Genomic DNA, 22760 nt, shown 5'->3' on the forward strand with positions numbered 1-22760 from the left:
TCCTTTTATTCTTTTGGTATTACAAACAATGCTACAGTGAATTTTCTTGTACATACATCATTTTAACAGTTGGAAACATATTTCAGGATAAAGTCCTAAAAGAGAAATTCCTAGGTCATTTGGCATGGACATTTTAATATTAGATAATTATTGCAAGAGAAATAATTCTATGTGATTTAGCTGTGTTCCAGTAGATTTTATTTATACATCTGGTCTTTTCCAAGTAAGTTAACCAGGCCTAATATCTTAAATTGTAATTTATTCTTTAAAAATTTCTTTTAAATAATGAGTTTAAATTAAATATTTTTAATTTAATTTATTGGGGTGACATTGGTTAATAAAATTATACTGGTTTCAGGCATGCAATTCTACAATACATCATCTGTATGTTGTATTGTGTGTTTACCACTCCAAGTCAAGTCTCCTTCCATCACTATTTATGCCCCCTTTCCCTTCTACTTTCCCCATCCTTCTTCCCTCTGGCAATCACCATACTATTATCTGTTTTTTCTTTTTGTTTTTTTACCAACAGGCTTGCTTTATGTTTTCTTTGATTTGGTCCATTGGAGGAAGTTGTGATACAAATGGTCGCATTATTTTTGATTCTTTCCTACGATCAGTCATGCTGGGAAAAATTGAAAGCATCCCAGTGCCTGATTCTGTGGGTAAATGGGAATGCCACTTTGATGAAAAAGGCTTGGTATATGATTACATGTATGAGGTATGTTATAAAATTAGTTATGATAAGCTGTAAACCACAATCTTGGATCAGCAGGCAAAATTCCCGAGTTCCAATTCTATAGTTATTTTGAATTATGTGGTTAGCATTGTAGTTCTTTCTCTTTAGTTTCTTCTCCTGTAACTTGTGGACAGACAGATAAACTTGCTTTAAGAATAGTTTAAAATTTCAGATTTAAATTAAATATATTTTCTCCACTTTTAAAATAATTTACAAAAGGATTATTTTAAACAGTAACCATTTGAATAATCATTTGACTCATGCAAATTTTTCTTAATAAAGTCAGAAGATCTGGGATTTTTTACCTAAATCTCAAGGTTTATAGATTAAGAAACAAACCTAGAGAGGCAATGCCCAGAAGAGTCAGGACTTGAACCTTGTTCTCTTGACTGCCAGTGCAGAAATCTTTCCACAAAACCATTCTTAAAAACAGAATTTTAAGAATATGACCAGAGTTTCATCCTCATTAGTCACAATGAGAAATCAATAAAATAATTTCTAAATCTAAAAAACCAAGAGTGATAACACAGCATATTCCTTAATAATTGGAGGAAAATACCAAAATATCCAGCTTAAAGAGCTAACTGTAGTTGCTGTTGGAAAGGAGAAAATGATAGTTGAGAGGGTGACTGCTGGTGTTTTTTCAATTACAGTTGACATTCTGTATTATATTAGATTCAGGTGTACAGCATAGTGGTCATATAACTTACAAAATGATCCTCCAATGAGTCTTGATCCCATACATAGTTACAACAACATTATTGACTATATTCCCTAAGCTGTACTTTACATTCCCCGTGACTATTTTGTAACTACCAATTTGTACTTCTCAATCCCTTCACCTTTTTCACTCTATGTGATTTAGCTGTGTTCTAATAGATTTTATTCATAGATCTGATCTTTTCCAAGTAAGTTAACCAGGCCTTAATATATTAAACTAGAGGCCTGGTGCACCAATTTCTCCACACCAGACCCGGTGAGGTCCCTCGGCCTGGCCTGCGGGGATCAGTGGACCTCCGCGCTGCTGCAGCCCAGCCTTACCTTGCCTGCCAGCTCTTAGGGCTCCAGCCCACTGTCCGCATCAGTCCCACACAGCGAGAAGTGGTGTGCCAAGTGGCAGGTGGCGGTGAAGGAGCCTGTGCTGGGCACCACATAGCTACTGCTCATCCCAGCCTCACTGTGCCTGCGGCTCGGGTGCACAGGGGTAGTGTCCAAAGGAGAGGCTAGCCAGTAGTCAGCCCGGCGTCTGGCGCCCCTCTGTCAGCTGACCAGAGCTCTCGCTGTGGGAGCGCACTGACCACCAGGGGGCAGCTCCTGCATTAAGCGTCTGTCCCCTGGTGGTCAGTGCACATCACAGCTACTGGTCAGTCATTTGGTTGTCCAGTTGTCCCATCATCTAGTCACTTAGACTTTTATATAAACAGATTGCAATTAATTTTTTTAAATGTCTTTTAAATAAATAGTTTAAATTAGATCCCTAAACCCCTCACATCTGGCAGCCATCAGTTTGCTTGCTGTATCTATGAGTTTGTTTGTGTTTTGTTTGTTTTGTATTTTAGAATTCACATATGAGTGAAATCATATGATATTTGTCATTTTCACTCTGACTTTATTTTTGTTTGTTTTTTAAAAAAATATTTTTATTGATTTCACAGAGGAAGGGAGAGGGAGAGAGAGAGATAGAAACATCAATGATGAGAGAGAATCATTGACTGGCTGCTTCCTGCATGCCTCCCACTGGAGATCAAACCCCCAACCCAGGCATGTGCCCCGACCAGGAATCCAACCAACCCAACCAATCAAACTGTGACCTCCTGATTCATAGGTTGATGCTCAACCACTGAGTCACTTGGGTCGGGCCTGTCTTACTTTATTTAGCATAATATCCTCTAGGTCCATGGATGTTGTTGCAAATGGCAAGATTTCCCTCTTTATTATGGCTGAGTAATATTTCATTGTATATATGTACCCTCCTTTATCCATTCATCTATTGATAATATTTAGGTTGCTTCCATATCTTGGCTATTAAGAATAATGTTGCAATTAACATAGAGTTGCATGTGTGTTTTAGATTTCTTTGAATAAGTACCCAGAAATGGGTCATATGATATTTGCAAGTCCTAGCCACAGCAATTGGACAAAAATAGAATAAATAATTTTCAAGTGCATATGGAACATTTTCTAGGTTAGATCATGTGTTCGACTACAAAAGAAGTATCAGTAATTTAAGAAGACTGAAATATATCAAGCATCTATTTCAACCATAATGGTATGAAACTAGAAATCAATTATAAGAAATAAAACACACTTTTTTTTAAAATTCTGTGTTTTACTTTTTATAATGGATTTTTAATTATATTTTTAATTTTTGAGAAGGCTCCATACTGTTTTCCATTTCAGGCTCTCTGCCCATTTTTTTAAATATATGTTTTATTGATTAAGATATTACATATGTGTCCTTGTCCCCACGTTACCCTCTTACCCCCCCCCCCCCCGCTCATGCCCTCACCCCCCCCCGGTTGTCCATGTCCATTGGTTAGGCCTATATGCTTGCATATAAGTCCTTTGGTTGATCTTTCCCCCTTACCCCTACCCTCCCCTACCTTCCCTCCAAGGCCCGACAGTCCAATCAATGCCTCTCCGTCTCTGGATCAGCTCTTGTTCATCAGTTTATGTTGTTCATTATATTCCACAAATGAGTGAGATCCTGTGGTATTTATCCGCTCTCCAGTTCCATCCATGCTGCGGCAAATGGTAAGAGTTCCTTTTTCTTCTTCCTCTTCTTAAAGAATACCTTTCAGCATTTCATATAATGCTGGTTTGGTGGTGATGAACTCCTTTAGCTTTTTCTTATCCGTGAAGCTCTTTATCTGACCTTCAATTCTGAATGATAGCTTTGCTGGGTAAAGTAATCTTGGTTGTAGGTTCTTGGCATTCATCACTTTGAATATTTCTTGCCACTCTCTTCTGGCCTGCATGGTTTCTGTTGAGAAATCAGCTGACAGTCGTATGGGTACTCCCTTGTAGGTAACTGACTGTCTTTCTCTTGCTGCTTTTAAGATTCTCTCTTTATCTTTTGCTCTTGGCATTTTAATGATGATGTGTCTTGGTGTGGTCCTCTTTGGATTCCTTTTGTTTGGGGTTCTCTGCGCTTCCTGGACTTGTAAGTCCCTTTCTTTCACCAGGTAGGGGAAGTTTTCTGTCATTATTTCTTCAAAAAGGTTTTCAATATCTTGCCCTCTCTCTCCTTCTGGTACCCCTATAATTCTGATGTTGGTACGCTTGAAGTTGTCCCAGAGGTTCCTTACACTATCTTCATATTTTTGGAATCTCTTTTCTTTTTTCTTTTTCGGTTGGGTATCTTTTGTTTCTTTGTATTTCAAATCTTTGACTTGATTCTTGGGATCCTCTTGTCTGCTGTTGGATCTCTGTAAATTATTCTTTATTTCAGTCAGTGTATGCTTAATTTCTAGTTGGTCCTTTTTCATGTCCTCCATGGTCTCACTATACTTATTGAGGGATTCATTAAATTTATCGGCGGTTTCCATAAAATTCTTGAAAAACCTTATAAACGTGGCCTTGAACTCTATATCCAGTCATTTGCTTTCCTCCATTTCTGCCATCTGTGACCTGTTTCTTTGTCTCCGCATTTTGGCTGCTTCCCTGTGTTGATAGAGTGGCCCTGCGCGCCAGGTGTCCTGTAGGGCCCAGTGGCTCAGCCTCCCCAGTTACCTGAGGTGGACACTCTTGGTGCACTCTTGGTGCCTTGGTTGTTGTAGGATCACTGGGAGGAATTGACCTCCAGGCCAATTGGCTGTGAGAATCAGCTGTGTCTGCAGTGGGAGAACTTCTGTGCTGAAGACACCCTTCTGGGGCAAGACTTGCTTCAGTGGGGCTTTGGTGCTCACTAAGTCTGCTCCCTGAGTGTGTCCCTTATGGATCTGAGGAGTTGCAATCTGGATGGTCCTCCTCTGACCACTGGGTGCAGTGGCTCCTGGATCTAAGGAGGTGCTAATTTAGCCTCTGCCTGAGGCCACACAGCAGGAGCCACGAAGAGGCTCAGCTGTGAAGCAATACAAGCCGCTGTGGGGCCTTGGGCCTTCTCTTGGAAGTTCCGGGTCTGCCTGGCTCGGCTGCAGTTAGGTACATTCACATGCAAAAGCCTCTGCCGCAGCCTGGGTGGGGCGCGGTCTCAGGGAATCAAAGGGCGGAGGAAGCAGCTATGGCTGATTCTCCGCCCAGCCCTAAGGAGTCCCGTGTCTCAGTGACCCGATAATTGCTGCAAACACCTCTGAGGGAAAGCCATCTCAAGTTCGCCCGCTGCCCGACGGTCCAGCTTCTCCCCGTATGAGTCCTGAGTCCCCAGAGACTTCCCGGAACCGGAGTTCAGAGCAGTCGGGAGCTTGTGACTCCCTCCCGATTCAAAAAGACAGCCGCGTCCTCAGGTGCCACCCGCTTTCCGCGCGTGCGAGCTGCCGTACCTCTGCACTTCACCTCCGCAGCTCCTCTGGCTCTCAGTGTGCTTTTCTTTCCTTCTAGTTGTAGAATTTACACTCAGCCAGCCTTCCTGTTGTTCTGGATGATGTCCGCTCTGTCCTTTGCGGTATTTTTCAATTGTTGTGGGAGGCGGCAATTTCCCGGTGTTTATGCCGCCATCCTCTGCCCATTTTTTAATCAGGTTATTTTTCCTTTTGGTGTTAAGTTGCTTGAGTTCTTTATATATTTTGGATATTAACCTCTTATTGGATGTATCATTGGCAAATATCTTCTCTCATTTAGTAGGTTGTCTATTTGTGTGTTTTTTATGGTTTTCATTGCTGTGCAATCACTTTTTAGTTTGCTATAGCTCCATTTGATTATTTTTTCTTTTGTTTGCCTTACCTGAAGAGACATATCAAAAATAAACAAAAAATTTATTAAGAGCTATGTCATAGTTTACTGCCTATGTTTTCATCTATCGGTTTTATGGTTTTAGGTCTTACATTTAAGTCTCTAATACATTTTGAATTTAACTTGTTTATAGTGTAAGAAAGTGGTCTAGTTATTTTTTTTTTGCATGTATCTGTCCAGTTTTCACAACACTATTTATTGAAAAGACTGTCTTTATTCCATTGTATATTTTTGCCTCCTTTGTCATAGATCAATTGACCATATAGGCCTGGGTTTATTTCTGGGTCTCTATTTTATCCCATTGAACTATGTGTCTATTTTTATGCCAATATTATGCTGTTTTGATTACTATAGCCTTGTAGTATAGTTTGATATCAGGTAGTATGGTACCTTTAACTTTGTTCCTTTTTTTTCAAGATTGTTTTGGCTATTTTGGGTCTTTTGTGGTTCCATGTAGATTTTAGGATTACTTACTCTAGTTCTGTGAAAAATGCCACTGGTATTTTGATAGGGATTTCATTGAATCTATAAATAGCTTTGTATAATATGGATATTTTAATAATGTTGCTTCTCCCTATCCTTGAGCATGGTATATGCTTCTATTATTTGTATCTTCTTCAATTTCTTTATTCAGTGTCTTACAATTTTTAGAGTATAGGTCATATATAAACTTGGTTAAATTTATTTCTAGGTATTTTATTCTTTTTGATGTAATTGTAAATGGGACTTTATTTTTAACTAGAAGCCCAGTGCATGAAATTCATGCATGGGATGGGGGGGTCCCTCCGCCCAACCTGCACCTTCTCCAATCCGGGAGACCTCAGGGGATCTCCTACTGATGGCTTAGGCCCAAACAGGCCTAAGCTTCAGTCTGGCCTCCCTCTGCAGGAGGTGACCAGGCTGATCAAGGGAAGGGGCTGCCACCATCACCCCGCTGCTGCTGCCATCATCACCCCACTGCTGCTGCCACTGCCAGCTGCTGCAGCCACCAAGGTGTTTTCATCAACACGGACTTGTCCCTTCACCACAAAAAAATGACAACTTTCTTTAGGCATTTTCAAGATGTCTCTTTTATAGGATATGACCTTTCTTTTCTTCCCTTTCCTTCCCTTCCCTTTCCTTCCCTTCCCTTTCCTTCCCTTTCCTTTTTTCTTTTCTTTTCTTTTCTTTTCTTTTCTTTTCTTTTCTTTTCTTTTCTTTTCTTTTCTTTTCTTTTGTCTTTTATTTTCCTCACCTGAGGATATTTTCCCATTGATTTTTAGAGAGCATGAAAGAGAGAGGGAAAGACAGAGAGAAACATCAATGTGAGAGGGACACTTCGATTGGTTGCCTCATGCATGAGCCCTGACCTGGGCCCCAGCCAGGGAGGAGCCTGCAACCTAGGTACATGCCCTTGACCAGAATCGAACCCAGACCCTGCGATCAGCAGGCCAAGGCTCTATCCACTGAGCCAAACTGGCTAGGGCAGGATATGACATTTCTTAACCCCTCCAGCAGCGGACCTTCATTTTTTCCTCCAGGAGTGAGATGGAAAAACCCTAGATCACCTTCTTGGATTCTTATTACCCAAGTTACCAAGAACACTGCGAGTGGCGTACCAGGAGCTTAGCCAATGAGCAGTCAGAAAAGGTATTTCCTCTGTAGTTCATGCGCAGAGGCAGGACTGCCAGCGCCCTGTGGCTGGCAGGCCCTGCTGTCTGTCTATGGGCCTGCTCTCTGTACCTGCCCCGCCCCACCCACCAGGCTGCCAGCCTTGCTGTGATAGGAGCCTGTGGGCCACGGGGACAGAACCCAGAGGTGCTCCATGCACTTCCTGGTGACAGGTTGTTTCTCTGGTCGTGAAGGTCCTGGGCTATTATTAGTATAGATTTCTCTTTATGATAGTTTGTTATTAGTATATAGAAATGCAACAGATTTCTGGATATCAATTTTGTATCCTGCTACTTTGCTGAATTCGTCTACCAGTTCTATAGTGTTTTGGTGGACTATTTAGGGTTCTCTCTCTCTATGTCATGTCATCTACCAAAAAATGGCAGTTTTACTTCTTCCTTTCTAAAGTAAATGCCTTTTATTTCTTCCTTTCAAATTTGGATATTGTGTTTGTGTGTTTTACTTCTTATAGTTGATTTCTAGTTTCATACCATTGTGGTTGAAATAGATGCTTGATATATTTCATTCTTCTTAAATTACTGATACTTCTTTTGTAGTCTAACATGTGACCTATCCCTAGAAAATGTTCCATGTGTACTTGAAAATTATTTATTCTATTTTTGTCCAATTGTTGTGGCTAGGACTTGCAATACTGTGTTGAATGAAAGTAGTGAAAATGAATATTCTTGTCTTGTTCCTGATCTTAACAAAAATGCTTTTAGGTTTTCACCATTGAATATGATGTTAGTTGTGGGCTTATCATGTTTTATTATGTTGAGATGTGTTGCCTCTATTCCCAACTTGCTGATGGTTTTGGTCATAAATGGATGTTGAATTTGGTCAGGTGCTTTTTCTGCATCTGTTAGTGTGATCATATGCATTTTGTCCTTCATTATTTTAAAATGTATCTTTATTGTAGAAAGTATTATAGATGTCCTGTCTTTCCCCCCCATTAACTCTTCTTCCACCCCAATCCTGCCCTACCCTCCAAGACCTTCACTGCATTATTGTCAGTGTCTGTGGGTTATGCATTGTTCTTCATCTTGTTTACGTAGTGTATCACGTTTATTAATATGTGGATATTGAGTCAACCTTAAAAATTAAGAATAAATCCCACTTGATCATGGCATATAATCTTTTAAACTTATTTCTGAATTTGGTTTGCTAATATTTTGTTGAGTATTTATGCATCTATGTTCATTAGGTAATGGTCTATAATTTTATTTTATTTTTTCTTTTCTTTATTTTTTTAATTAAATCTTTATTGTTCAGATTATTACAGTTGTTCCTCTTTTTCCCCCCATAGCTCCCCTCCATCCGGTTCCCACTCCCCCTCCGCCCAAACACCCCCCCCCCCACTGTCCTCATCCCTAGGTATACGATTTTTGTCCAGTCTCTTCCCACATCCCGCATACCCCTTCCCCCGTCCCAAGAATAGTCCACTCCCTTTCTATGCCCCTGATTCTATTATATTCACCAGTTTATTCTGTTCATCAGATTATTTATTCACTTGATTTTTAGATTCACTTGTTGATAGATGTGTATTTGTTGTTCCCAATTTGTATCTTTATCTTTTTCTTCTTCTTCCTCTTCTCAAAGGATACCTTTCAGCATTTCATATAATACTGGTTTGGTGGTGATGAACTCCTTCAGCTTTTCTTTATCTGTGAAGCTCTTTATCTGACCTTCAATTCTGAATGATAGCTTTGCTGGGTAAAGTAATCTTGGTTGTAGGTTCTTGGCATTCATCACTTTGAATATTTCTTGCCACTCTCTTCTGGCCTGCATGGTTTCTGTTGAGAAATCAGCTGACAGTCGTATGGGTACTCCCTTGTAGGTAACTGACTGTCTTTCTCTTGCTGCTTTTAGGATTCTCTCTTTGTCTTTTGCTCTTGGCATTTTAATTATGATGTGTCTTGGTGTGGTCCTCTTTGGATTCCTTTTGTTTGGGGTTCTCTGCGCTTCCTGGACTTGTAAGTCCCTTTCTTTGACCAGGTAGGGGAAGTTTTCTGTCATTATTTCTTCAAATAGGTTTTCAATATCTTGCTCTCTCTCTTCTTCTGGCACCCCCATAATTCGGATGTTGGTACGCTTGAAGCTGTCCCAGAGGCTCCTTACATTATCTTCGTATTTTTGGATTCTTTTTTCATTTTGCTTTTCAGGTTGGGTGTTTTTTGCTTCTTCGTATTTCAAATATTTGACTTGATTCTTGCGATCCTTTGGTCTGCTGTTGGAACTCTGCATAATATCCTTTATTTCAGTCAGTGTATGTTTAATTTCTAGTTGGTCCTTTTTCACAACCTCGAGGGTCTCACTAGATTTCTTGAGGGTCTCACTACATTTATCGGCGGTCTCACCAGTCTTTTTGAGTGTCTTACTAAATTTATTGGCGGTTTCAAGAAAGTTCTTGAAAAACCTTAAAAGTGTGGTTTTGAACTCTATATCCAGTTGTTTGCTTTTCTCCATTTCTGTCATTTGTGACCTGTTTCTTTGTCTTCTCATTTTTTATGCTTCCCTGTGTTGGGAGAGTGGCTTTCTGTACTAGGTGTCCTACAGGGCCCAGTGGCTCAGCCTCCCCAATTACCTGAGGTGGACACTCTTGATGCACCCCTCTGTGGGCTTTGTGCACAGTCTTGTTGTAGTTAAGCCTTGATTGTTGTAGGTATCACTGGGAGGAATTGACCTCCAGGCCAATTGGCTGTGAGAGTCAGCTGTGTCTGCAGTGGGAAAACTTCTGTGCTGGAGACACCCTTCTGGGGAAAGACTTGCTTCATTGGGGCTTTGGTGCTCACTGAGTCTGCCCCCTGAGTGTGTCCCTTATGGATCTGAGGAGTTGTATTCTGGATGGTCCCACTCTGACCACTGGGTACAGTGGCTCTTGGATCTAAGGAGGTGCTAATTTAGCCTCTGCCTGAGGCTACCCAGCAGGAGCTATGAGGAGATCTGCAGATTCCCCTTCCTTGTTTGGGGTTTGGAGGTGCCCAAATGAGGCCCAGCTATGAAGCAATGCAAGCTGCTCTGGGGCCTTGGGCCTTCTCTTGGAAGTTCTGGGTCTGTCTGGCCCAGCTGCAGTTCAGATTGCAAAGGGCCAGGGCATTCATATGCAAAAGCCTCTGCACAGCTTGGGTGGGGCGGGGTCTCAGGGAATCAACAGGGCGGAGCAAGCAGCTATGGCTGATCCTCAGCCCTGCCCTAACGGGCCCCGCGTCTCAGTGTCCCGGTAATCGCTGCAAGCACCTTTGAGAGAAAGCTGCCCTCGAGTTCCGAGTTCTGTCTGCTGCCAGACAGTCCAGTTTCTCCCTGTATGAGTCTAGGTCCCCAGGAACTCACCCGGAACTGGAGCTCAGAGCAGTTGGGGGCTTGTGACCCCCCCTCCGATTCAAAAAGACAGCCGCGTCCTCAGTTGCCAGCCCTTGCCACGTGCGCCTCCGTACCTCTGCACTTCCGCACCTCCTCTGAGTCTCAGTGTGCTTTTCTCTTTCCTTCTAGTTGTAGAATTTCCACTCAGCCAGCCTTCCTGTGGTTCTGGATGATGTCCGTTTTGTCTTTTAGTTGTATTTTTGAATTTGTGTGGGAGTCAGCAATTTCCGGTGTTTACCTATGCTGTCATCTTGGTTTCTCGATGGTCTATAATTTTAAAAAAATAATATGTCTTTGTCTGGATTTGGAATCAGGATAATGCTGACTTTGTAAAATGCGCTTGTGAGCCTCCCCTCCTTTTCAATTTTTTGAGATATTTTGAGAAGAATAAGTGTTATTTTTTGTTTGAATGTTTAGTAAAAGCAATTGTAAAGCCATCTAGTTCAGGACTTATGTTTGTTCAGAGTTTTAAAAATTATTTATTCTATTTTGTTAGTAGCTCTTGTTCTGTTCAGGTTTTCTGGTTTTTCTTGGCTCAGTCTTGAAGGATTGTAATTTCTAGTAATTTATCAGTTTCTTCAAATTTTTGGCATATAATTGTCCAAAGTATTTTCTTATAATCTTTTGTTTATAGTTTTCAAACAGTTGTCACTTGTCCTCACTCATGTCTGATTGTATTATTTGGCTCCTCTCTCTTTTTTTCTTGATAAGTCTGGTTAAAGGTTTATTAATTCTGTTTATTTTCCAAAGGACCAGCTCTTGATTCATAGATCTTTTATGTTGTTTATGTTTAGACTCTATTTTGTTTATTTCCACTTTGATCTTTATTATTTACTTCCTTCTACTCATTTTGGGCTTCATTTGTTGTTCTTTTTTTAGTTCCTTTAGGTATAAGGTTAGATTGTTTATTTGAGATTTTTCTGTGTTGAGGTAGCCCTATATTGCTATGAATTTCTCTTGTAGGACTACTTTTGCTTTTGGGTCATGTGTTTTGATTTTCATTTGTCTCAAGCTATCTTTGATTTCTTACTTGATCTCATTGTTAACCCATTCATTGTTCAGTAGTATGTTATTTAGCCTCCATGTGTTTGTGTTTTTCTTCTTATAATTGATTTCTAGTTTTATACCATTGTGGTTGAAATAGATGCTTGATGTAGTTCAGTTTTCTTAAATTACTGGTAATTCTTTTGTAGTCTAACATGTGGTCTATCCTAGAAAATATTCCATGTGCACTTGAAAAGAATGTGTATTCTGTTACTTTGGGGTGAAATGCTCTAAAAATATCAATTAAATTCATCAGGTCTAATCTCTCATTTAAGGCCACTGTTTCCTTGTTTATTTTCTGTCTGCAAGAACTATCTTTTGATGTCAGTGGGGTGTTAAATTCCCCTAGTATGATTGTTTTACTGTTGAGCTCTCCCTTTGTGTCCATCAATATTTGCTTCATATATTTAGGTGCTCCTGAGTGCATAAATGTTTGCAACAGTTATATACTCTTGTTGGATTGGTCCTTTTGTCATGAAATGTTCTTTGTCTCTTATTACAGCCTCTGTTTTAAAGTCTATTTTGTCTGATATGGGTATTGCTACTCCAGCTTTTAAAAAATTTTAGTCTTTGTGTGAGTCTCTTGTTGGCAATATATGTATGAGTCTTATTTTCTTATAAATTCAGCTACCTTGTGTCTTTTGAATGAAGTATTCATTCCATTTATATTTAAAGTGATTATTGATAGTTATGCAGTTATTGTCATTTTATTATTCATATTTTTTTCATCTTCTTCTTAAAGGAGTTCCTTTAACATTTCTTGTAATACTAGTTTGGTGGTGATGAACCTACTTAGCTTTTTCTTGTCTGTGAAGCTCTTTATCTCTCAATCTCTCATTTAATTCTAAATGATAGCCTTGCTGGGTAGAGTAATCTTGGTTGTAGGTCCTTACTTTTCATCACTTTGAATTTTTTGTATCAATCCCTTCTGGTCAGCAAGGTTTCTGTTGAGAACTCAGCTGACAGTCTTATGGAAGCTCCCTTATAGGTAACTAACTGGTTTTCTTTTGCTGCTTTTAAAATTCTTTTTGTCTTTAACCTTTGGCAGTTTAATTGTGATGTTTCTTGGTGTGGGCCTTTTGGGTCATGGTTGGGACTCTCTATGCTTCCTAGACTTGTATGTCTATTTCATTCATACAAGGGAAGTTTTTTGTCATTATTTCTTCAAATAGGTTTTCAATCCCTTGCTCTCTCTCTTCTCCTGATACCCCTATGATATGAATGTTGGTACAAGTAATATCCCAGAGGTCCCTTAAATTATCCTTATTTTAAAAATTCTTTTTCCTTTTTGCTGTTCTGATTGGTTGTTTTTGATATCTAGTCTTACAGATCACTAATTTGGTCCTCTGCTTCATCTAATCTACTGTTGATTCCCTTTAATATATTCTTCACTTCAATTATTGTATTACTTATTTCTGACTGCTTATTTATTTTTGTTTTCTAATTTCATTTTTATGTTTCCCCTTGTTGAAGTTCTCACGGAGTTCATCTACTCTTCCCTTAAGTTCATTGAGCATTCTTATAAGTAGTGTTTTGAACTCTGTATCTGGTAGATTGCTTGTCTCCATTTCATTTAGTCTGTTTTTTCAAGTTTTGTTTTGTTCTTTCATATGGGACATTTTTTTGTCTCCTCAGTTTGGTTGACTCTTTGTGTTTGTTTGTGTAGATCTTCTAATTCTCCTGGTCTTGGCAGAGTGACCTTATGTAGTAGGCGTTCTATGGGGCCCAGGGATGCAGTCTTTTTAGACACCTGATCCAGGTACTCCAGGGATATGCCTTGTGTGGATTATGCGTTGAGTCCTAACTGCTATTACAATGTCAGTGGGAGGGATTGCCCCTCAAGCTGACTGGCTGCAAGGAAGACAGTAGATGAGCTGTGGTGTAGTGGTTAACCCCACAGGGAGGGATTCATTTTAGCAAGGCTCTGGTGCCTGCCAAGTCTACTCTTTGGGTATGTTGTTTGTGGAGTTAATTGAGTAGTGCTATCATATGGTCTAAAGCTGGTTGGTTTTGGGGTCTCTTGGGAGAGGCTTTGGTGCAGGCCAAGGTCAGCTGCTGCCTGTGTCCAGTCTGGGGCTACCTGGTAGGAGCTACAAAGTGATCTGCAGTTGGTTGCCATCTGTGCTGGGCTTGGAGACACCTAGGAGAGGCTTGGCTGCAAACTGAGGCCAGCTGCCATTAGTGCTGGCCTTGGGGCTACTTAGCAAGTGATACGGGCAAGTTGAGGCCAACCACTACTTATTTGGGGTTTGTGGACCTTTGAGAGATTTTTAGGAAAGTCCACAGTGCCAGCCAATGCTGGCTGCTTGTGAGAAACAGCTGCTGAAAGAAGTTTGGGCCTGTGAGTGAGTTGGGTGGGGCAGGTTTTCAGGGAATATCCAGGGTAAGGCAAATGATGTTCGTCAATTTGATGGAGACTCAGATTTGAAGCTCTCCTATACCTGCAGGATGGGTGGGGAGAGGACTCAACAAAGAAACAATGGCACTTGCCAGTACTTCTGTCTAGGCCAGAACTCTGAAACCAGATAATTCATTTTCTTGCTTTGAAGCCAGACAATTCAGTTTCTCCCTGTGTGTCCTTTTCATTTTTTGACCTGTTGTCAAGTGTTTGCGAATGTGTGAGTTTGTGTTTGGGCCCTGTAAGAGAACATCTGGGTCTCCAGCAGCCCTATGTCTCACCTGGATAGAATCCCTGCTGATTTTCACTGCCAGATGTTGTGAAGACTCCTCTTCCTGATGCTGGTGGTCCAGCAGGGCCCCTTTCTCCTCAGCAAAGATTTCTGCAGTTAAGATATCCCTCCTGCCTGGCCAGCGTGGCTCAGTGGTTGAGTGTCAACCTATGAACCAGGAGGTCATGGTTCGATTCCCACTCAGGGCACACATGTCCAGGTTGCAGGCTCAATCTCCAGTGGGAGGGTGGGGGGGGGGGATGCAGTAGACAGCCAGTCAATGATTCTCTCTCATCATTGATGTTTCTATTTCTCTCTCCCTTCCTCTCTATATATATCCTGAGTCTTGTTTGTTTGTTTTTTTAATTGATTTGAGAGAGAGGAAGGGAGGTGAGAGAGATAGAAACATCAATTGGCTCCCTCGTCCATGCCCCCTATTGGGGGGGATCGAACCCGCAACCCAGGCTTTTGGTTCGATGTCAACACTCAACCACTAAGCCACACTGGCCATCCCTCCTGATTCTTAACCACCAACACGTGGGTGTGGAAGCAGCCCATATTGTGTCTCTGTGTGGCTTCTTTATATCTAGTTATAGGAGTTCTGTTCAGCTAGTCTTCAGATGATTCTCTCGGGTGGTTGTTCTATAATTTAGTTTTAATTTTGATGTAGTAGTGAGAAGAGCTGAGCACAACTGTTGTTTTTCTTACCTTGTAAATTTTTTTTGCTCTAAAATATGTGCAGCCCTAACTGGTTTGGCTCAGTGGATAGAGCATCGGCCTGCAGATGAAAAGGTCCCAAGTTCGATCCCCTGGGCATGTACCTTGGTTGCGGGCACATCCCCAGTAGGAGGTGTGCAGGAGGCAGCTGATCGATGTTTCTAACTCTCTATCCCTCACCCTTCCTCTCTGTAAAAAAATCAATAAAATTTATTAAAAAATAAAATAAAATGTGTGCAAATATAACATTGAAAAACATAAAACGAAAACCTAAAAAATTAAGAATATTAATTATTAAAGAAACATTTAGTCAACCTTGCAAAATTATTACCCTCCAGACACAATCTGCTAGAAAATAGTTAAAGATTCTTGGATGTCAGCCATAGCACTGAAGCCGGGTCTAAGAGATCTTCTACTTTGCCAGATGTTAACCCCTTTGTTGCTTGAAGGTAGTAGGCCTTGATATCTTTAGGGAAGGGCCGGGCAACACAGAGGAAGATAATGGTGGAGGAGTATGGGTGGGGTGGGATGGGGGGCGCGTCATGGATTAGGGAGATACTCAGGATGTTAGGACAGCAATTATTTAGCCACTGGTTTAGAAGAATTTCAATATTGTAACAACCAATTCAGCCATTTTGATATGTCCTTGCTGAATATTGGCCTGGATCAAAATACCAAAGAGAATAAATTTAGATAAACAAACATAGTGAGTTCACATGATGTTTTGTTTCTAGTTAGATTGTTGCCCTTTTATTTTAAAATATGAAAACATGAATTCAAACTTTAGTAAATTATAACGAGTTACATCAGAGTGCTTCTCAAATAAATACTTGATATATGTCAAAGGATATCTTGAAGGCATTTTGGAAAGATTGGAGTGCGAAGAGAACATAGATGCAAAAATATCTGAAATTCTAGGTATGTTAAATTTGTGATAACTGTTTCATTACATTCTTCAGATTATCATTGGAAAGGAAAATTAAAGAAAAATTTATTTCTTAAATTGGGTAGTGCATTCATGGATGTTTATTAAGTTGCTTTATGACTTAAAAATGTTATATATACTATTATGAAGAAATCTGTTATTTCATACTAAAAAGCAGAAAGACTATTAAGTTTTTAAAAGTAAATATGATAACTGTGTTTAAAAGAACCTTTCAGATAGCAAGTGCATTGTTATAATATTTGAAACTTGTGTTCTCTTGTAGTTGAAAAACCGAGGTCGCTGGGTCCATTGGAATGAATTAATTAAAAGTACTGATTTAGGAGATAAACGTATCAAGATTCAAGATATCATAGTCCCTACAATGGACACAGTTAGATATACATTTCTAATGAATTTGAGTATTACCTATGCCAAGTAAGAAATTCTTATAACATACACTTAAATCATAACAGTGTCATTCTAACAGGATCGTAGAATATTTGAAGTAAGCTTTAAGGTCATTCATTTTCAGATAACTGACTCCCTGGGAGATTGGCTAATGGACATGTCCATATTGACATCTGTTACTAGTGGCAAACCTAGAATCCAGGTTTCCTGTTGCCCATTTCAAACTCTTTGCCATTATACTTTGTTGCTTCATAAGCTGCCTTATATTTCTTTTATTTGTAACAGACTCAAAATCAGTGTTATTGCTAATAGGTATGCATTCTACTCAAAGATTCACTGTACTATAGTTACCTGGCAGGGGAAATACCATGATCACAAAGATTCACTGTACTTCTGAGGTCAGACTAACCATGATCCACATTCTTCCATTACATTTAATAATTTTCAAACATATCCTATTCTAGTTCTTCATAACTTAAGATGAACATGCAAAACCCAGGCTTGAATCAGAAGAACACATCAAAAAAGAGTACATGAAACTGAATCAAAAGCCTAGCACGTACCATAGGCATATCCATACCAACTTCCTTAATAACATTTTGTAGTTATTTTTCTTTTGAAACATGAGGCATAATTTATTATTAATGCTATTTTGAACTAGAGAAGCTTACATAATATGCATGAATGTAATGGTTTGTTGTTTATAAAAAATTTGTTTTTGGCCCTGTCCGGTTTGGCTCAGTGGATAGGGCGTCGGCCTGCGGACTCAAGGGTCCCGGGTTCGATTCCAGTCAGGGGCATGTACCTTGGTTGCAACCACATCCCCAGTGGGGGGTATGCAGGAGGCAGCTGATCGATGTTTCTCTCTCATCAATGTTCCTAACTCTCTTTCCCTCTCCCTTCCTGTCTGTAAAAAATCAATAAAATATATTTTTTAAAAAACCTTGTTTTTGAATGACTTTGTGACAATTTTATCTTGTTTAATAAACAAAAACAGAAAGAATAGCTTATGAGGGAACATTATTTTATTCCTATTTTATAGTTGCATTTTTGCATTTATTTATTTTCATTTATTTACTAGTGGCCCGATGCATGAAATTCATGCAGGCAGGGGGGGGGGGGCGGTGTCTCTCAGCCCAGCCTGCACCCTCTCCAATCTCAGACCCTTCGGGGGATGTCCAACTGCCGGTTCAGGGATTGGGCCTAAACCGGCAGTTGGACATCCTCTCACATGGTGGCTCCTAACCGCTCACCTGCCTGCCTGCCTGATTGCCCCCTAACCACTCCCCTGCTGGCCTGATTGATGCCTAACTGCTCCCCTGCCAGCCTGATCACCCCCAACTCCCCTCCCCTGCTGGCCTGATCATCCCCAAGGCTTTTATTAGTATAGATGATTTGAGAGAGAGAGAAACACTGATTTGTTGTTCCACTAATTTATACATTCACTGGTTGATTCTTGTACCTGACGTGACCAGGTATTGAACCCTGAACCTTGGCATGTCAGAACGATACTAACCAACTAAGCTATCTGGACAGGGCTGCATTTTTGCATTTAATGCCTAATATTTAAAACTTTCTTAGGCAAGGAAGTCACTTGCCAATTCTGAGGAATTCTAGTATGGTAATTTTTTTGTGCTATGAGACATTTGTCAAAATAATGATTTTAAGTGAGTAATGTAAACATAGGATTATAAGGGAAATCACATGTTGAAATACATTTTTTTTAATTAAATCTTTATTGTTCAGATTATTACATTTGTTCCTTTTTTTTTCCCCCCCATAACTCCCCTCCTCCCAGTTACCGCCCCACCCTCCGCCCTCACTCCCCACCCACTGTCCTCATCCATAGGTGCATGATTTTTGTCCAGTCTCTTCCCACATCTCCCACACCCCTTTCCCCCCCAAGAATAGTCAGTCCATTCCCTTTCTATGTCCCTGATTCTATTATAATCAACAGTTCATTCTGTTCATCAGATTATTTATTCACTTGATTCTTAGATTCACTTGTTGATAGATGCATATTTGTTGTTCATAATTTGTATCTTTACCTTTTTCTTCCTCTTCCTCTTCTTAAAGGATACCTTTCAGCATTTCATATAATCCTGGTTTGGTAGTGATGAACTCCTTTAGCTTTTCCTTATCTGTGAAGCTCTTTATCTGACCTTCAATTCTGAATGATAGCTTTGCTGGATAAAGTAATCTTGGTTGTAGGTTCTTGGTATTCATCACTTTGAATATTTCTTGCCACTCCCTTCTGGCCTGCAAAGTTTCTGTTGAGAAATCAGCTGACAGTCGTATGGGTATTCCCTTGTAGGTAACTGAGTTTCTTTCTCTTGCTGTTTTTAAGATTCTCTCTTTATCTTTTGCTCTTGGCATTTTAATTATGATGTGTCTTGGTGTGGTCCTCTTTGGATTCCTTTTGTTTGGGGTTCTCCGAGCTTCTTGGACCTGTAAGTCCATTTCTTTCACCAGGTGGGGGAAGTTTTCTGTCATTATTTCTTCAAATAGGTTTTCAATATCTTGCTCTCTCTCATCTTCTGGCACCCCTATAATTCTGATGTTGGTACGCTTGAAGCTGTCCCAGAGGCTCCTTACACTATCCTCACATTTTTGGATTCTTTTTTCATTTTGCTTTTCCGGTTGGATGTTTTTTGCTTCCTCGCATTTCAAATCATTGACTTGATTCTTGCGCTCCTCTGGTCTGCTGTCGGGCGTCTGTATAATATTCATTATTTCAGTCCGTGTGTGCTTAATTTCTAGTTGGTTCCCCAATATAAGATCGAGGGTCTTATTAGTTTTCGTGTAGATCTCATTAAGTTTATCGGCAGCTTCTAAACAGTTCTTGAGAGACCTTAAAAGTGTGGTTCTGAACTCTATTTCTTCCATTGACAATTTTGTCCTGTTTCTTTGTCTCCGCATTTTGTTTTGCTTCCTTGGTGCACCCCCTAGTGGTCTTTGTTCGCAGTCTTATAGATAAATCTTGATTGTTGTAGCTAATTCCAGGGAGGGTTTGACCTCCAGGCCCAGTGGCTATGAGAATCAGCTGTGTCAGCAGTGAGAGAACTTCTGTCCTCTAGGGAGGTGCTAATCTAGCCTTTGCCTGAGGCTATCCGGCAAATGCCTTTGCCTGAGGCTATCCGGCAAATGCCTCTGTGCAGGGCTTGGGCGGGGCGGGTCGCACAGGATCAACAGGGTGGGCCGGAGAGAGCAGTTATGGCGGCTCTCAGTCCTGTCCCCAGGGGCTCTGCCTCTCTGAGTCCCAGCACCCGCTGCAAAGCTGGGAGAGAAAGCTGCACTCGCTCTGACCGAAGCCAGACAGTCCCGCTTCTCCCGTTTGAGTCTGGGTCCCTAAAGACTCGCCTGTATCTGGAGCTCAGAGTCTGCGACTCCCTCCCGATTGAAAACGCCAACCGCGCCCTCCGCCACCAGCCAGCTCCGCGCACTCCGCACCTCAGAATTTGACTTCAGCACTGCGCCTCCTCTGAGTGTCCGTATGTGTTTCTCTTTCCTCCTAGTTGTAGGACTTCCACTCAGCCAGCGTTCCTGTGGTTCTGGGTGATGTCCCTTCCGTTTTTTGGTTTCACTTTTGAAGTAGTTGTTCAAAGCAGCAAACTCCGGCGTTAACCTATGCCGCCATCTTGGTTCTCTCGAAATACATTTATTAAAATATTGAACAAATTTGGGCCTGTCTGGTTTGGCTTAGTGTTTGAGCATTGATCCATGAACCAGGAGGTCATGGTTCCATTCCTGGTCAGGGCACATGCCTGGTTTGCACGCTTGATCCCCTGTAAGGGGGTGTGCGGGAGACAGCCAGTCAGTGATTCTCTTCCATCATTGATGTTTCTATCTCTCTCCCTCTACCCTCCTCTCTCTGAAATCAATAAAAATATATTTTACAAATTGAACAAATTTGGTCCATAGTAGAAATACATATGCTTCTTTTTTTTAAACCCTCATCCAAGGAATGAGGATATTTTTTCCATTGATTTTCAGAGAGAGTGAAAGGGAGAGGGGGAGGAGAGAGAGAGAATCAAACCTGCAACCTAGGTAAGTAAGTGCCCTTGACTGGAATTCAAACCCACAATACTCTGGTATGGAGGCCAGTGCTCTAACCACTGATAAACGCTGGCCAGGGCCATGTACTTCTTTATGAATCCTATATAATATAAGCCTAATATGCTAAGTGTCCGGTCGCCTGGTCGTCCATTCAACAAATCAAAGCGTAATATGCTAATAATATGCTAAGGCCTCTCAACCACTTGCTATGACGTGCACTGACCTCCAGGGGGCAGACAGTCAACTGGTTGACCAGTCGCTATGACATGCACTGACCACCAGAGGGTAGATGCTCTGAACAGTAGATTTGCTTGTGCTGGGTCTGGCAGATTGGGACTGAGCAAGAGGGCTGGACATGCCCTGGAGCCCTCCTGTGGTCTCTCCCCAGGTGGCCAATCTCCCATGTCCTTCCCCAGCCTTGATTGTGCAGTGGTGGGATCCTTCGGCCAGGCCTGCGCCCTCTCACAATCTGAGACTCCTCGGGGGATGTCAGAGAACTGGTTTCGGCCCAATTGCACAGGCCAGGCCAAGGGGCCCCACTGGTGCATGAATTCATGCACTGAGCCTCTAGTACAGAGGTTCTCAACCTGTGGGTCGCGACCCCTTTGGGGGCCGAATGACCCTTTCACAGGGGTCGCTTAAGACCATCGGAAAACACATAATTACATATTGTTTTTGTGATTAATCACTATGCTTTAATTATGTTCAATTTGTAACAATGAAAATACATCCAGCATATCAGATATTTACATTACGATTCATAACAGTAACAAAATTACAGTTATGAAGTAGCAACGAAAATAATTTTATGGTTGGAGGTCACCGCAACATGAGGAACTGTATTAAAGGGTCACAGCATTAGGAAGGTTGAGAACCACTGCTCTAGTACATTAACTATGATCCAGTAGTGAGTCTGATGACTGTCATAATTTTGAAGAAATCATTGCATCAGTGATATTGAGTTGTCACTAACAATTATAATATTTAGTATAATGTCTATGATTTCTACTGGTGACAAACACACAGGTACTATTAATACAATTGCTCCATTTTAATTAAGGATAGTGAAAGCAAAGATATAACTTTTTTGTCATCCCAGTTCACAGATTCTCTGAACACTTTAAGAATTTCTTCAATTGGTCCCTAGACCCCAAGTTAAGAACAATATTTTATTTATTAAAATTACTTTAATAAACAGTTTTTCTTAAGGCAAGGGTTACTCAGATTAGGACACACAGATGAATTCAGGGGTTACTGTAGTTGTAAAACTTTAGTTTTATGTTTATACTTCAATGATAATTTTTAAAAGTAATACATATTAGCATAATTTAGTTTACTTAGATGACCCCTTCTAACGGAATGCTGTTGCTTAGTTTTGTGTTTGTCTTTATGTATTGTGTACTACCAAATTATCACGCAATGTGACAGTATTTAATTTTTCAATTCAGTATTTCTCAAACTTGGAGTCCTTAGAGTTCTGTGAATATAAACTCATAGGATTTTTTTTCCTTTTCTAATTAGTTATGATCACTCAAGTATGAGAAGCCCTGCTTGAGATTCCACTGAATAGAAAATTCCTTATAGTTTGCTTTTAGATAAGTATTTTCAGTTAGTAATTCTGACTTGGTTCTAACATGTTAAATAGGTATATATAACTGTTAGATTTAGAATTCACTGTCTTTTATTTCTCACACAAACTTTATGCTATTGAGATTACTGTGAAACAGCCAAAATCTGTCTTATGTCATCATGTCATTAGTCTATTCCACGGCACCCTCTTGCCTGTACTTCTAACTAAAAAATACAAACACTGTACATAGCTTTTCTGAGACAAATTTTGCCTTTCCTTTCTGAAAAATTAAGCATGTTATTACTTGTTTTATGAGTATTTTGCATATAGCAATGTTACATCTGTTCAAATAATAGTTCCTTACTATACTATTAAAGTTGTGGTAACAGGAAGCAAAAATGTGTGCCAATTGTTACTTTACCAGTCTTTTGTGATATAACAATGATAGATTAACATGTGAGTTTTTAGATGAATTTGATTTGATTATTTTTTACATTTTCAATAACTCTAACTTCCCTTAGTAGAAATGTATTCTGACTTTTTCCCCTTTTGAATGATATATTCTTTGTTTTCCTAAAGGCCACTGCTTTTTGTGGGTCCAACTGGTACAGGAAAATCAGTGTATGTGAAGGATAAGCTAATGAATCACTTGGAAAAGAACAAGTATTTTCCTTTTTATGTTAATTTCTCTGCACGGACCAGTGCCAACCAGGTTCAGGTTAGTTTAAAGCC

The 22760-nt window shown here is 40.3% G+C and overlaps 1 protein-coding gene across 1 annotated transcript in view; it reads left to right on the forward strand.

Moving 5' to 3' along the window:
* The window catches only part of DNAH12 (dynein axonemal heavy chain 12), a 283964-nt gene that overhangs the window by 157202 nt on the left and 104002 nt on the right, over positions 1-22760 (forward strand). The window contains exons 38-40 of the mRNA XM_059663211.1: positions 533-721; positions 16278-16429; positions 22608-22746. Of these exons, the coding sequence (XP_059519194.1) occupies positions 533-721; positions 16278-16429; positions 22608-22746 (480 nt within the window). The remainder of the gene's footprint in view (positions 1-532; positions 722-16277; positions 16430-22607; positions 22747-22760) is intronic.

The sequence above is a fragment of the Myotis daubentonii genome, chromosome 14 (assembly GCF_963259705.1).
Source record: "Myotis daubentonii chromosome 14, mMyoDau2.1, whole genome shotgun sequence".
Classification (NCBI taxonomy): domain Eukaryota; kingdom Metazoa; phylum Chordata; class Mammalia; order Chiroptera; family Vespertilionidae; genus Myotis; species Myotis daubentonii.